The sequence below is a fragment of the Bubalus kerabau genome, chromosome 17 (assembly GCF_029407905.1).
Source record: "Bubalus kerabau isolate K-KA32 ecotype Philippines breed swamp buffalo chromosome 17, PCC_UOA_SB_1v2, whole genome shotgun sequence".
NCBI lineage: Eukaryota > Metazoa > Chordata > Mammalia > Artiodactyla > Bovidae > Bubalus > Bubalus kerabau.
In genome coordinates this window covers 13,744,417-13,761,143 of record NC_073640.1, presented here as the reverse complement: position 1 = coordinate 13,761,143, position 16,727 = coordinate 13,744,417, and the positions used below count along the sequence as shown (strand labels likewise).

The 16,727-nt window shown below is 48.8% G+C and overlaps 1 protein-coding gene across 2 annotated transcripts in view; it reads right to left on the bottom strand.

Annotated features, from left to right (window-relative positions):
* ATP2C2 (ATPase secretory pathway Ca2+ transporting 2) overlaps positions 1–15,635 on the bottom strand; it is a 77,518-nt gene extending 61,883 nt beyond the window's left edge. The window contains exon 1 of one of the 2 annotated variants that reach the window (XM_055553955.1): positions 13,995–15,635. In XM_055553955.1, the coding sequence (XP_055409930.1) occupies positions 13,995–14,093 (99 nt within the window). In that variant the 5' untranslated portion in view covers positions 14,094–15,635. The remainder of the gene's footprint in view (positions 1–13,994) is intronic. The other variant, XM_055553954.1, reaches the window with a different exon arrangement.
* Between the last annotated feature and the right edge of the window lie 1,092 nt (positions 15,636–16,727).

Below are 16,727 nucleotides of genomic sequence, written 5' to 3'. Positions count from 1 at the left end.
AAGCCTGCACATTGCAACTAGAGAAGAGCCCCCGCTCGTCACAATGAGAGAAGAGCCCCTGCTCGTCACAACGAGAGAAGAGCCCACGTAGCAACAAAGACCCGCCACAGCCTAAACAAAATAAATATTTTTTAAAAGCTGAAAACGGACGTGTTCTAGTCATTTCGTTTGCAGATTCATTTACTGCAGAATGGTTTGTGTTCAAAGTCAGCCACCGCAACAGTGCCTGTAACGACTAAGCACTGGAAACGACCCCATGCCAGTAATAAAGGATGGGTACCGTGGAGGAGAACAAGCAGTCCCTGGCTGCCGTGGATCCATTCAGTACTGATGATGAAAATGAGGAGGAGAAGAGGAGGCCTGGAAAGTTCGAGAGCTAAAGAGGATCAAGAGGGACAGTGAAGACAGAGAAACACTTGAGAAGGAGAAGACAGAAACTGAACGCATGTGAAACCTGACTGAGGAAGAGATGTGAGCTGAGTTTTGGGCAAATGGCAAAGTCATCACCAACAAAGCTGTAAAGGGCAAATACAAGTTCTTATAAAGCATTATCACTGAGGCGCCGTCTTCACGCGTGAGGATGGAGACGAATACAAGGGAGATTTTGGTGCGCTTCCTAGGTGGCCCTAGTGGTAAAGAATCCGCCTGCAATGCAGGAGACACAAGAGACACCGGTTCGATCCCGCGGTCGGGAAGAAACGGTAGGAAATGGCAACCCCCTCCAGTCTTCTTGCCTGGAGAATTCCACGGACAGAGGAGCCTGGTGGGCTACAGTCCACGGGGTCACAAATTCAGACGCGACTGAGGGACTGAGCAACAGACACTGCCCAGCAGTATTCCCAAGTGGTGGTACCTTTAGCAATAGACTGAGAAGGAAAAAAAAAAAAAAGGGCAAAGCATATCATAATAGGTTAGCCTGTCTATAACCAAGCAGAGAAGAGGATGGGTTTGCTAGCATAATCAGGGCACAGAGACCAGGGGCTGGTTGCCTTCAGAGCTCGAAACTGGGTGGGAAACAGGCAGCAAGAGACTTCTACTGGGCCCCCTTTTGCGTCCTGTCGGATCCTGAACCCTGAGTAAGATCTTCTGATTCCAAGGAGGAGAAACCAGTCTTGACTAAGCCTGGCGCAGAGCCGGAGCAGGAGGGGAGGGCCTTCCTAGGCCAGGATGCTCAGGATCAAAGACTGGGCCAATGTCAGCTTATGAAGGGAGGGCAGAGGCTGTGATGGGAGGGACCCACAAGGAGGGCAGCAGGGCTGGGAGCACAGAGCAACAGGAGGCAAGAGGGATGCCAATGAACTCAAAGGGCCGGCCCACTGCATTTTAATGCTGGGGGCGGGGGACCCTAACTGCAGAAACTGGGGGAGGGAGCATCACCAGGCACTGTGTCACTGATCTGGGCCCTGATCCAGGTCCCCAGCTACCGGCCAAGCAACCCTCAACAAGCCCTTTGACTCCTCTGAGCCTCCGCTTTCTCTTCTGTACAATGGGAATAATGATACCACACAGGGAGCATTGCTGAGGCAGAGGTTCTCAAGGTCCAGCCTCAGGTCAATACGGGTTTCAGAGAGGTGTTTTCCAGGTCCTGAGATCACACCTAGTTAGTGTTGGTGTTCTCTGTATGTGAATGATGGTGATGTGAACCCAGACAGCAAAGAACTGCCAATACGACGTGAGGTGCTCAGAGTGCAGGTCTTGTGGGGAAGCAGGTGGCGCAGTGCAGTCAACACGAGAACTGGGTTTGGAGGAGGCCGCTGGGACTGGGGACCAACAGGTGGGTTGCAAGGTGAGGAGTCTGGTTACGCACAGGGAGATTAGGTAATAAGCAAATATATACCAAACATAATGTGAGCTGGCACTCTTGCTGTCGGGGAAGGGAGTTACAAATATACACAGAGCTGGCACCAGCCCTGGATTGAAAGCTATGATCAAATATATAAAATATACACGTATACACGCACACACAAGTATAAAACTGAATATGGCTCTAACAGTGTACACGGACACACACCTGAGAGGGCCCAGAGGCCATAACACCCCAGGACCGTGGGCACACAGCACACCAGATCTTGATTTCTAAATACCCTTCTTCTGGGACTTCCCTGGTGGTCCAGCGGCTAATGCATCACTCCCAATGCAGGGTGCCCGTGTTTGATCCCTGGTCGGGGAACTAGATCCCACAGGCCCCAGCTAAGAGTTCGCACGCCACAGCTACAGAGCCCATGTGCCGCATCTAAGACCAGGTGCGGCAAAAGAAATTTTAAAAATAAATACGTATCCTTCCGGCAAAAAGAGCCAAGGCTCCTAGAAGAAATGGCTGGCTCCAGGGCTGGCCCAGGGAAGGTACACAATGAATGAGCTTGGAATGTCTTGTTATGCCAGAGAGCAGGCACATGCTCAGAGAATGACGGAAAGATGTCCAGAGGACAGAAAAGTCACCATGATAAAAGGCTTCTAATGGCCAAATCTGGGCATGAGGATAAAAAAAAAAAATGAGGGCAACAAATTTTAACCCACCTAAAAGAACAGGAATTTGTGAGTGCATGAATGATGCATGAATGAATATACGAACAACTAGACAAAGAGGAGAAAGGGGCAGCTCTTTTTTCCTTTTAAACTTTTTATCTGTGTTGGGGCATAACTGATTAACAATGTTGCCATAGCTTCAGGTGAACAGGGAAGGGACTCAGTCATACATATACATGTATCCATTCTCCCCACAAATTGCCCTCCCATCCAGGCTGCCACATAACACCCAGCAGAGTTCCATGTGCTATTCAGTAGGTCCTTGTTGGTTATCCATTAAAAATTTTTTTTTATTTATTTGGCTGTGTCGGGTCTTAGCTGTGGCATTTGGGAGCTAGTTCCCAGACCAGGGATGGAACATGGGCCTCCTGCATTAGGAGCATAGAGTCTTAGCCACTGGACCACCAGGGAAGTCCCTACCCATTTTTAATATAGCAGTGTGTACATGTCCATCCCAAATTTCCTAACTGTCCCTTTCCCCTGTCCTTGTGCCCCGGTAACCGTAGGTTTATTCTCTAGGTCTGTGAGTTAGGGCAGCTCTTTCTGATACCAAGCACCAGGTAGTAAATGAGGCAGGAATGATAAACTTGGAAAATTGCTGTTCAGCAAACATTCTAAAAGTAATGGGTTCACCAATCAAAAAATGGGCAGAAGACCTAAACAGACATTTCTCCAAAGAAGACACACAGATGGCTAATAAACACATGAAAAGATGCTCAATGTCACTCATTATTAGAGAAATGCAAATCAAAACTACAATGAGACATCACTTCACACTGGTCAGAATGGCCATCATCAAAAATCTATGAACAATAAATGCTGGAGAGGGTGTAGAGAAAAGGGAACGCTTTTGCCCTGTTGGTGGGAACGTAAATTGATACAGCCACTATGGAAGACAGTATGGAGATTCGTTAAAAAACTGGGAATAAAAATACCATGTAATCTAGCAATCCCACTATGGGCATATACCCTGAGGAAATCATAATTGAAAAAGACATATGTACCTCTGTGTTCATTGCAGCACTATTTACAATAGCTAGGACATGGAAGTAACCTAGATGTCCATTGACAGATGAATGGATAAAGAAGCTGTGGTACATATATACAATGGAATATTACTCAGCCATAAAAAGGAATGCATTTTAAGTCAGTTCTGATGAGGTGGATGAACCTAGAGCCTATTATATAGAGTGAAGTAAGTCAGAAAAATAAATCATATATTAACACTTATACCTGGAATCTAGAAAGGCGGCACTGATGAGCCTATTTTCAGGACAGCAGTGGAGATGTGACGGGAGGGGGAGGAGTGGGTGGGACAAATGGAGATAGAGAGGGTAGCATGGAAACATACACACTACCATAGGTAAAACAGCTGGTGGGAATTTGCTGTATCACTCAGGGAACTCAAACTGGGGCTCTGTGACAACCTAGAGGGGCGGGATGGAGTGGAGGTGGGAGGGAGGTTCAGGAGGGAAGGGACATATGTATACCTATGGCTGATTCATGTTGATGTATGGCAGAAACCAACATAATACAGTAAAGCAATTATCCTTCAATTAAAAATAAATATTTTTTAAAAAGTAATGGGTTCAGGCAAGAATCACCAACAGATGCTAAAACTGAGCAAAAATGAGAAACAGGCTATCGACATAGCCTCAGCACAACTTGTCATAAAATACCAGGTTGGCCAAAAGTTCATTCGGGTTTTCCAGACGCTCTTCCTAAAAAATCCAAAGGCACCTTTTGTCCAGCCCAATACTAATTGATTACAACAGGGAAAACAGGAACTTCAGAGAAGAGAAACCTGGCCAGTGGGAGTGGAGAATTCATGCACAGAATCTAGGCTGACCTGAGTCCGAACTCCTTGGGGAGTTGCGTGGGCTTGGGCAAGTTACTTCATTTTCCAAGGCTCAGATTCCTACAGGGATTTCTGTAAGGATTCAAAATAATATGCTGCATCCATAGGTGTTCAGCAGAACATTGTTCTGAAAATGAAAGGAGGGAAACTACCCAAAAGCCCATCAGCTGGGGATGCAGGTTAAATTAAAATGCCCACACAGCCGCTAGGAAAGAATGTGCTTCTATTCACAAGAGCCAAGACATGGGAGCAACCTAAATGTCCATCAACAGAGGAATGGATAAAGAAGATGTGGTACATGCATACAGTGGGATACTACTCAGCCATAAAAAGGAAGTAATGCCATTTGCAGCAACATGGAAGAGCCTAGAGATGATCATACTAAGTGAAGTAAGTTAGAGAAAGACCATTACCATATGATATCACTTACATGTGGAAACTAAAACACGGCACAAATGAACTTATCTACAAAATAGACTCACAGACATAGAGAGCAGACTCGTGGTTGTCAAGGGGGGAAGAGGCTGGGGGAGGAAGGGACTGGGAGTTTGGGATTAGCAGAGGCAATCTATTATATTGATATATAAAATGGATTAAGAACAAGGTCCTACTGCAGACCACAGGGAACTATATTCAATATTCTGTAATAAATCATAATGGGGTGAAACAGAATATATATATGTATAACTGAGTTGCTTTGCTGTACAGAAGAAACTCACACAACACTATAAATCAACTGTACTTCAGTAAAATTTAAGAAACTGGAAAAGAGGACTTCCCTGGTGGTTCAGTGGCTGAGAATCTGCCTGCCAATGTAGGGGACACAGGTTCGATCCCTGGTCCAGGAAGATTCCACATACCATGGAGCAATTAAGCCCAGAGCTGCAACCACTGAGCCCGTGTGCTCTAGAGCCTGTGCTCTGCAAGAAGAGAAGACACCACAGTGAGAAGTCTATGCACTGCAACGAAGAGTAGCCCCCACTCGCTGCAACCAGAGAAAACCTGTGCGCAGCAACAAAGACCCAGCACAGCCAAAAATTAAAAAAAAAAAAGAAATAAGAAAAGAACGTGTTTGATCAGGGTGCACTGTGGGGAAGTGTGAAGGGCGGAGGAGCTTCCCGTTGTAGGACCCTACGTATGTACAAAAAATAAATAAAAAGACACTTATGTTGTTGTATGTAAACAACGGTAATTACTGTGTGATCAGATGCTGCCTGAATACTTCACACACAGGGAATCATTCCACTCCACAACAGAGCTCTGAGGCAGGTACACTTGACCCCACCGGACAGAAGAAAACCCAGAGGCAAGAGAGAATTAAGAAACTGGCTTAGAACCTTCCGTTGGCAGGTGGCAAAACTGGACTTTGCCTCCAGGTGGCCGGTGCTGCGGATGCCAGTGTTCCTAATCACAGCTTCTCTAGAACTGCAGAGAAAGGAGGCCGGGACTGCCCAAATCAACGGCGATCTGATTACTGCAAACCGATTAGTTGCAAAGGGCAAGTAATTCCTCCACCTCCCCATCAAGGAGGAGAGAAAAGAAGTGAGGGAGTGAAGGAGGAATTTCAGACTCTGCAAACTTACTCTGGTTTATGAGGGAAAAAAACAAAACATCAAACCAAAAAACTAAGACAAGTTTCAAAAGGGAAAAGGAAAAAGGACAAAGAAGTGGGGCGGTGGGGGAGGATAAAGAAAAAATAATGTAGTGTTCCTGGTTCATAAAAGACAGTAGAACACTAACATTAGCCTAATTCAATGGTCAGTGAAGGCAAAACTCACTCAAATTTCAATATGCTGGCACTTGGGGAAGGGAGGAAGGGGCAGCCCAGTGGGGGGATTTCTAACACTGGAGATGCAGTGCAGCTGAATGAGACTAGCAACCTACAGAATTCCCAAGGTCATAGGAGGGAGGCCATCCTCCAGGGCGTGTGTGAAATGTGGCTTATGTAAAAAAATAAAATGAGAATGGGTAGCTTGCCTTCAAATCTCAGTTCTCCAAGTCCCTGCCACCTCCTCCAGGAAGTCTCCCCAGATTGCACCCTGACGGCAGCCGCATCCCCACAGGCTACAGGCACACACAGGCTGTGTTCAACTCCTTTCTTACCCGTGCTGCTTTCCTTCACGGGGCTTATCTTAGCTTGTAATTATATACTCACTAGTATAATTTGTCTTACCCACCAGACTATAAGCTCCCCTGGGTAGTACAAGTGTTTAAGTCACTAAAAGGATCTGGCCTCAGGAGGATGGATGTCACAGGGATGGAGAAAGAGTGGTTCTCACACGAAGGGAACATCAGAACCACCAGAGGGCTGACTGAGACTCAGACTTCAGGTTCCTGGGCCCCAGACTGCTTTTGGGGAAGAGCTATTCTAAAGCAGCCACAGAAGTATGTGAAGGGCAGAAGAAGGCTGTGCGGAGCCTGAAAAGGAGGAAAGCAAATGGCAAGGACGTCTGGCATCTCCGACCATGGACCTCACACAAGGACGCCCCGCCAGGCCGGCTGTGCTGCCTGCAATGCCCTGCCGGCACCGACCTGAAATTCTTAAACCGTTTTTCAAGAAAGGGTCCCACATTTTCATCTTGCAATTTATGTAGCCAGTCTGGCTCCTGAGCATCTTGCTGCACACTCGACCTGAGCTCAGAGAGCAACGGGACAGGGATGATTCCTAATAAAAACCATCGCCGCTGTTTGAGCTAGGCATCATGCTGAGTTTTCCTTACATTCTCTCGTTTATTCTTGTCTTATGACTATATTCACCCAGGGAAAGCACACTTGCGTCAGCACCTACGCACGTCACCTGATCTAATCTTCACAAAGAGCCATGAGGAACCTCGAAACCACTAAGGGCACATACCCGCTTTCAGAGACAGACATTCGGATGTGCAGAGACAGAGAATGTGCCCAAACTCACACAGCCAGGGGGATGGAACCCTGGGTGGGTTCTGGCTCTGGGCTCCTGGCCCTGACCCCTGCCTAAACCAAGATCTCCTTGTTAGGTGCGGTCTTTCAGGCCAATGCTCTTTCCCCTGACCCACAAGTTCTACCAAACTCAGTCTCACTGGAGAGGCATAGACAGAAGGATTCTGAGATGTACCTGGGGTGATCCTGGGTGTTAGCTGTAAACCTACCAGACCCAGTTAGCACGGTAGTCTGGGTTCAATGGTTTGACTATAAAGAATAATTACGGGTAGGGCTTGACTTCATTCCAGAGGTTTCAAGTTGCTCTCACCCCAGGGACTCCAGAATCATGAGTTTGGAGCACATCTTCCTTGGTAAGTACTTGAGTTTCAAGTTGCGTCAGACACGTGCTCTGCTGGGCTCCGCTACCCACCCACGAGAAGGTCACAGTGAAGACGGCCCAGCCGGAAGGACACAGGTCATCTCCAGGGCTCTGGGGCACACAGGGAGGGCTGACAAACACGGTTTTAAGAGTGTCTGTACTTTGAGGGTGAACTTACGGTTGCCAGGGGAGATGTATGGGGGAAGGGACAGTGAGAGAGTTTGGGATGGACATATACACACTGCTACATTCAAAATGGGTAATCAACAAGGACCTACTATATAGCACACGGAACTCTGCTCAGTGCTATGTGGCCGCCGGGGAGAGAGGGGAGTTTGGGGGAGAATGGATACATGTATATGTATGGCAGGCTTCTCTGTCCATGGGATTTTCCAGGCAAGAGTACTGGAGTGGGTTGCCATTTCCTTCTCCAGGGGATCTTCCTGACCCAGGGATCAAACCCAGGTCTCCTGCATTGCAGGCAGACGCTTTACCCTCTGAGCCACCAGGGAAGCCCCATATGTATGGCTGAGTTCCTTTGCTGTTCACCTGTAACATCACAACACTGTTAACCGGCTATACCCCAATACAAAATAAAAAGTTTAATTAAAGAAAAAAGAGTGATTAAGACCTCCACGAAGGTTACCTATCCCCCCACCATGGCCCACAGAAGCCCCTCCCCCAACAAATACCCTCCCAGATATTTTCTACAAGGAACTCATATTCCAGGCAGAATTGTCTTCCCCCAAACCCACATGCTGATGTCCTAACCCCAGCACCTCAGGCTGTGACTGGAGACAGGGCTTTCCAAGAGGTGATTAAGTTAAAATGAGGTCATTAGGATGGGTCTGGTGTCCTTGTCGGAAGGAAAGATTAGGACACGGAAGGACGACCATGTGAGACACGGCAGAAAATGGCCGGCTGCGAGCCTGCTAGCCACCCCACCTGCAGGAGCTCGAGTAATCCGGGGTCCTTTACCCTTAATGAGGCTCATGACACTAGGTCTGGGGCAGGGTTTCCAACACAGCATCTTCAGACATGCTCTCAAAAGCCTGCAAGTTTTCGAAGATCTTACAGACGTTGAATATGTTTTAATAACTAGCCTAATATGACACAGCATAAAGACCTTCCGGGTGGCTAGTTTATAACAAAGAGCTGTCACATGACCCTGGTGTCACACCTGCATCCAGGACAACAATCACACGGCGTGCTGAAGGGATACAGGCTTCTCGGAAGCCCAGAGAGAACTTGGCGGGAGCACGGAGCCATCGCACGGCACGCGGTGACGTCGGCCTATCGACTTCAGGAAGTCTGACCTGCGAAGCGGGCAACCATGCTGCCAGGGAGGCCGTCTGCAAGCCCAGTCTCTGCCCGTGGCTACCTGGCATGGGTGATGAGCAGTGAGCACGCTCGTCAACACACGGTGAAGAAACAACCCTTCCACAAGGCCTTATCTTCAAGTGACCCAGCCAGTTCTACAATGATTATGTGACGGGAAGGTTGCCCTGATCTAGCAGACACAGTCTCGGTCTGTGTAAACGCCATTTTATACACATATGGGGAATTAAACATTTCCAGCATAAGCTTTATCAAAATCAAAATTCAAAAAGAGTCTGAAGATTGGACCTCAAGGCCTTCCCTGGTGGTTAAGAATCCACCTTGCAACTCGGGGGACATCGGTTTGATCCCTGGTCCAGGAAGACCCCACATGCCATGGAAGAGCTAAGCACATGGGCTACAACTTCCGGGCCCACGTGCCTAGAGCCTGTGCTCTGCAACTGGAGGAGCCCTGCGACAGGAAGCCTGCACACCACAACTAGAGAGGAGCCCCCACTTGCCACAACTAGAGAAAAGCCTGTATGGAGCAACCAAGACCCAACACAGCCAGGAAAAAAAAAAAAGACCGGACTCAAGACTAATAAAAACACCAACAAAAACAGACAGCTGCGGAGCAAACCTCATACCAGGCATGGTTCTGTTTAGCAAGTGATCTCATTTAAGGGACGATTTCTTTCCACCAGTGTGGCAGGCAGCCTCTAGAAACCTCCATCACCCTGTCTCCCTTTATTTACACCCTGGTGTCATCCCCTCCCCTTTGAGAACCAGCTCGACCTAGACTCCTTCCAGTCAACAGAACATGCCAGAAGCGAGGAGACGCCCGTGCAATCAGGGCCAGAGGCCCACCAGCAGCCCCAGGCGGGAATCCCTCCCCCTTCTTCCCTGAGTCTTCAGACGAGACCACAGCCCTGGGGAGAGCTGGACAGCAACCTCACGAGAGACCTGGAGCCGGCAGTACCCAGGAAAACCACCCCGAGACCTGAGACTCAAAGAAACTGGGAGAGAAAGTCATTTTCAGCTGTCACATTTGGGAGTAACGTGTTACACAGCAATCGACAACGAACACAACCATTCCACATCACTGATCGACTTTTGATACAACGTCACCAGTCATATCAAAACGCAATTGCTACATGTGCACTTCATAATCTTACTATAAATGTAGTTTTCATAATAAGCATGTGACTATGTTTATTGCCAATTTTAGGTTTATACTTATTCAAGTCACATTTTGGTATATGAAGGGCTTCCCAGGACTCAGAGGTAAAGAATCTGCCTGCTAGTACAGGAGACATGGGTTCAATCTCTGGGTTGGTAAGATGCCCTGGAGGAGGAAAATGGCAACCCGCTCTAGTATTCTTGCCTGGGAGTTCTGATGGACAGAGCAGCCTGGTGGGCTACAGTCCATGGGGGTCGCAAATAGTTGGACATGACTAACGTAAGACAACGAGGGAGCTTCCCTGGTAGTCCAGTGGCTAAGACTCCGTGCTCCCCAAGTGAGAGGCCTGGGTTTGATCCCTGGTCAGGGGACTAGATACCACGTGCTACAGCTAAGAGTTCTCATGCCACAACTAAAGATCCCATATGCCACAACTGAGACCAGCCAGATGAATAATAAATACTTAAAAGACAACCCTGGGGGCTTCCAGTACGTTTCTTTAAGATGACATATATTGCTAAATTTTGAGAAACACCAAAGATCTTTGTGGGTGCCTCTGTGTGTGTAAGTCTTCTGAGACTCCTCTTCCTGCAATCCAAGTGTGATCTCTTAAAAACTCAAATATGACTGTGTCTGTTCTGTTTACTGCATGCCTCATGTTTGGCACATTTGCGAATAAATGAATGACTGTCCTGCCCCAGCCTAAAACCTTTCCATGATTCCCTGTCACTCTATGGAGAGAGCCCAAATTCTTCACAAGGCCCATAGCCTCTGTGGGGTCTGCTTCTGCAGCCTTATCCTCTCCCACTAAGCCTTGCACCTCACTCCCTTCTGCCTAGAACTCTCCATCAACTCTGCCCTTCCCACATCTCCTAGTCGTTGCCATTCCAATGAATCTCTTAAACATCCCTTCTCATTTAACAGTCAGCTGTGGTCTGTGGTTTGGGGCCCGTCTCAGGACAGGGCACCACGAGGGCAGGGAGCGTGTGCATCCTTCCCTCCACTCCATCCATGGCGTGCAGCACCAGCCTGATACAGGGCAGGTGCTCGGTGAACCTGGGCTGAACGAATGACCAAGACACGGGTCGGCTGGGACCTAGTCTTCGCCCTGCAGAGCCCCAGGGAGATGAATCAGTTCACCAACCAGGAAGGCAGTGTGGGATGGAGCCATGCCAGTCTCGGTTAAGAGATGGGGGCCCTGAGGGTCAAAGATAACTTTCTGAGTTGGCACCGAGTCATCCAGGAAGCAGGAATTTCTGGTCCAACATTTTCCTTAGCCAAGGTTCTCTGATGGGCAGAGAAAGATTTTTCCCAGTAACGAAAGCAGGTCTCCCAAATGCTTTCCTTTTCCTGACGTTGGAAATGCAGCAAGAATGAACCATCTCCAGAGCCATAAGGACTGTGCTGACTCAGCCTTGGATGCTCCTGACTCTGGGTCCTCCTCCCTTGACCCCTGTCTCAACCACCTGTCCCCTGCCCAGTCACTCCACTTTTTCTTATTCTCCTTCCTACTGGAAACTGGTGGATTTCTCTGTTGATGGTCAGTCTCTGCCATGAACTTTGTTTTGGACACAGCTGTAACCTTACCACCTGGCCAATCTGAGAGCCTCCAAAGCCTCATCTATCACGTGCATACAATTAACACAACTCAGGGGTGAAGAGACACAACAAGGTCTCAATAATAATTAGTATTATAACTGGGGTGACTTGGCAAAGTGGAGGGGAGGTTCAGAGCCTGCCCAGGACACCACCTACAACAAGTGCTCATGAAGGAGAGTTACGACTATTGAGGAAATGATCACAGTAAGCAAATTTGCTTCTTTTTCAAAGTGGAGGACTTAAGTGTGAGAGCAAAGACTGTGAGCTGAGCTGGCAGGAAACAGGTGACCTGGCTGACCAGCCGGCCGCCTCCCTCATCACACTCCTCATTTACTTGTTTATAATTCCCTGGGTTTGCTGAGCTGCCTTTAGAGACAGGATACTTGGTTTCTCAGCCAGCCTGCACGGCTGGCTGCCTGGGTTTCCCGTCTCACCGCCCCCGCACTGCCAAGTCGTCATACGTGCTTCAGGGTGCTATTGAGAACACGCCAGGTAGGTGAGTGCCCCTCCACCCTCGAATACCTACAGACAGGTTGAAGACCCATCCCACTTTTAAGGGACCCTCTGAAAAGCTCTGGGGGCATGAAGCCACCCTTGGTTCAGAGATCAAATTCTCCCTGGCATCTCTATTCAGGATACATCATCCCCATAGCTGGCACACTTAAGTGTTAGTGTTAATTGCTCAGTCGTGTCTGACTCTTTGCTACCTCATGGACTGTAGCCCATCAGTTTCCCTCTGCCCGTGGAATTCTCCAGGCAAGAATCCTGGAGTGGGTAGCCATTCCCTTCTCCAGGGGATCTTACTGACCCAGGGATCTAACGCAGGTCTCCTGCATTGCAGGCATATTCTTTATCGTTGGAGCCACCAGAGAAGCCTCAGGTACTTGGCAAACCGAGGCATCCCATAGAATCTGGCTGTAACCAATGACATCAGGAGTGCCTGAAAAATACCCAGCTTGATGCAAAAGTCAAAGATGAAAAGAAAAAGAAAAATAGAAAAAGTAACACAGAACAGGCAACCAGGCTGGCAAATTAACTTCAAATTCCTTCAACAGAATGAGTTACACGGCATACATAGAGGGAGAGAAATGGATTTCAGCGAAATAATTGGACTTTGTATCCAACCCATGGTTAACATACACCTCACATATGAAAAAGAGAGATTATTTGAGAACGGCCAGACACAGCCCTGCGGTCTGCCATCCTAGCACCAGAATTTTCATGCTAGTCTCCATCTATAAAACACTATTTCAAACACACACACACAAATATTTAAGACTCATACAACCAAAATGTTTTGACCATTGTCAACATTTTCCAACAGCTTTCATTCATTAAAAAGTCAATTAAACTTTGAGGTTTCCCTTCAGCCGTCAAAAGGCCATGAGCACCTGCAGAGGACCGCTTCAGGAATTTTATTTTTGAACGACTCATTTACACTTTAAAAAGTGCAGAGACCCAGAGATGCTTCTGCAGAAATACCATGTTCTCTGCTCTTGGTATCACGTGGTGAGTTCCACTTACAAGCTAAGGAGAAAGTTGGTGACCCCTTGACCCCGCTGCCTCTCTGGGTCCTCCACGTGGATGGGCTTTTGGGGACAGGAGTGTCAGCCTGTCCACTGGAAAAACTCTCCTGGCGCTAGAATCCTGTTGGTTTATCCTAGAGGGTCCTCTGGAGGTTGCAAAGCTAGCACACAAATCTGAGTGGTTTTTGTGAAAGTGGCTCTGGAGATGCCGGAAACAGAACTGAAAAGCATGGCCACTCTTACTCTGATTTCCACCATTACTGCTACTGTTTATGCTCAAACATTTGCACAACACTTTGTCACCAATGCCTCCCCCCCACCCTATTTAAGTAACTTTAAAAATTTCGATAGCAGTCTAGATGGGGAGACCTGGGAATTTAAATTCTCTGGAGTCAGATAAACCTAGGTTAGGTCCCCTGCTCGGTCATTGCTAGTCGTGTGCCCCTTATCGGACATATTTACCCTGTTTCGGCCTCAGTCTCGCATCTGCAAAATGGGCTGGCATGAGAGAGTTAAAAAGCTTAAAAGGCGAACGCTGGGCCCAGAGCAGAGATGCAAGCTGGCGTTGTTAGGAAGACGCCTTCTTTCTAGAACCAGGGGGAGGCGGGCGAGCTGGGGGAGCGCAGCCTACGGTGCGCAGACGGGGTCGTGGGGTGGGACGGGGTGGGGGTCAGGTCGCACGCCCCGCGTCCTGGCGCCTGGACTCACCAAGGTTTCCAACTCGCCCTTCGCCAGCAGCTCGTACTTGTGGCTCGAGCCAAAGAAGGCGAGCTTCTGCAGCAACTTGGAGAACCGTCCTTCGAACATAGTGAGCGGGTGCAGGCCCCTCGCCCAGCCTCCCGTCCCGCCGGCGGCCGCCTGTACCTGCGTCCTTCGGTCCCTGGCGTGGCCGGGGCTGGCTGCGCGCGCCCAAGCCTCCCGGGCCAGGCCCAGGTTACCAGGTAGCCGCCTACCTGCCTGCCGCAGGTGAGGCCCCACCCCCGGGGCGGAGCTGCGCACAGGGAGGCCCTCGGCGCACCTGGCCCCGCCCCTCCCGGACTTTCCCGCCCTTGAGGGGCCGCGGCGGCCCGGGAAGGCCGGGGGGCTGCAGAGGGGCCTCAAAGCTTGGGCTGTTTCCCAAACTTGCCCAATCGTGAGATGCAGCTGGAGCCGGGGAGATGGGGTGGAGATGGGCGATAAACCAGACCCCTCCCTACCCTGAGTCACTGAGCGAGCCGGGAAGCTGAACTTTACCGAGCACCCAGGTGATTCTCCTGGGGAGCCACGTGAGGTCAGCTAAGATGCTGGGAACACGTTTAATATGAGCTGAGGCTCCTAGAGCTGCTGGGAGGCTCGGGAGCGGCCACGTGGCCTCTCTAAACGCGATTGCCAGTTTGTTATTGAAGGAGAAGACAGCTTAAGACCTCGCCTCGAGGAAGGGCCCTGGAAGGGAACCCCACGAGCTGGACAGTTTGAGGAGCCTCTGCCTTTGGGCTATACCTGGTGCTGCATGGTCTATGAGCTCTTTATTCTCCTTTGCAGAGCAGGCTCCTGTGCTTGCTAATCTTGGGACCTGGAGCAGGTTTCTTAAATGTTCACAGCCTCAGTTTACTCATCTGTAAAATGGCCACCATGATGGCACCTCCTTCATAGTGAAATTGAGAGGAAATTTGCTGGACCGTCTCATATGGGAAGAGCTCAGGGCAGGGCTTGGAATACTGTATGGGGTATGGGGATGGCATATTCACTCTCATCATCACTGGGCTCACATGGCTCTCAAAGCCTGTGTGTGAATGTGCAGTGTAGACGGGTTTCAGCCTCCAAGTGGATATACTGAGATGTGTAAGGGTCAGCTTCACACAGCACGGGAATCCAGAACAAGACCCACTGCTTAGTAGGGAGAGGGCTTCAGAGGAGGCTGTGCTGCTATTCTATGCCTCAGTTTTCTTATCTGTCGAGTGGGGTTACTTAAGGACTGTAGGGCAGGACACGTGTATGTGTCCATTAAATTGTGCTGCCTCTTCGGAGCACATGTTTGCCACTTACCCCAGCTACTCCCCAAGGGGTGGCCACGTCAGCCCCACTCAACCCAGTGGGTTCTAGAAGCCCTTCTTGTTTCTCCTGCCTCTTCCCCTCTTCGCAGAAACAACGCTGCCCACTTCCATCAATTTCAGCAAAGGCCCAGAAGTGACGGGAAAAGCAAGACTCTGGTGTGAGTCAGATTTTAATCCCAGGCCTGTTCCTAGCCGATGGGTGACCTTGGGCGATTCTTATCACCTTTTTGCACCTCAGTTTACTCACCCACAAAATGGGAGTGACACCACCTATCTAAGTCAGGGTTTGGCACCTCCAACTGAGTGCTTTGGCGAAAGTTTGATAAACAGATTATTTGTGAGCAGGGGGTGATGTGTTGGGCAAATACCTTTGCCTTGAAGGCTCCACCTCAGCTCCAGCTCAGATTGTCAAGAATTTGTGGGTCAGGCACGAGTATGTCCAGGGCATTCAGGAAGCAGATTCTGGGCAGTGGCTATTGTGCAACATTCAGACCTGTTGGGATTTAAAAAAAAAGAAAAAGATGGAATGGATTACAGAAAAAGTAGTTTAAGAGACCAGCTTTGTGCCTGGAATGGCTGAATGGACACTCTTAGGCTTAAGCTTGCTTAACTTTTCTTTTTGTTGCCTTGTGATCAGAAAATGTATCTGTACACGGGTCTATGAACCTTTCTTAATTTACTGGGACTTTGTGCCTGGTGTGTATGCAATTTTTGTAAATATTTCAATCTCACTAGACAACATGATATATTCCTTGGAAGGGTTTTGGTAAGCTGTACTTTTCTTTGTAAATTTGTTCTGTATTTATTCACTCTGACTTTCTGGCTCCATTGCTCATGTCCTTATTTTTGACCACTTGACCTGACAAAGGAGGATAAGAGAGAGTTTCAAATTTCCCAGTTGAGTTGCTTTCCTGTCCATTTTTGCCTGCAGCCTATTGGATTCTAGAGTCCACTCTCAAGGAATTAATTCAGACAAGACAGGGAATTCCCTGGCAGTCCAGTGGTTAGGACTTGGCACTCTCACTACTGAGGGCCTGGGTTTGATCCCTGGTTGGGAACTAAGATCCCACAGGCTGAGTGGCACGGCTAATAATAATAATAATAAAAGAATCTGTGGTAGGAGAAGCAGAGCTGAAAATTAAAGGAAAAATAATTCAGACAAGACAGTTGCTGCGAAACTTTCTGAGGTTGGCAGCTCTGAGAGTGATGGGTCCTGATGCTCTGGCCAGCCTGGAGAGACAAGGGTACCACTCAGCCCAAAGCATCCAGCCTTTCTTGAAATATTGGCCCTGGGCACCTTGAACAATGAACCTCACACTCTTCAAGTCCCATTCACTCTCGATATGAAAGTGGTGTCATTTCATGACCCATAAATTACCTCCCAACAACACACCCTGTTGGGTGACCT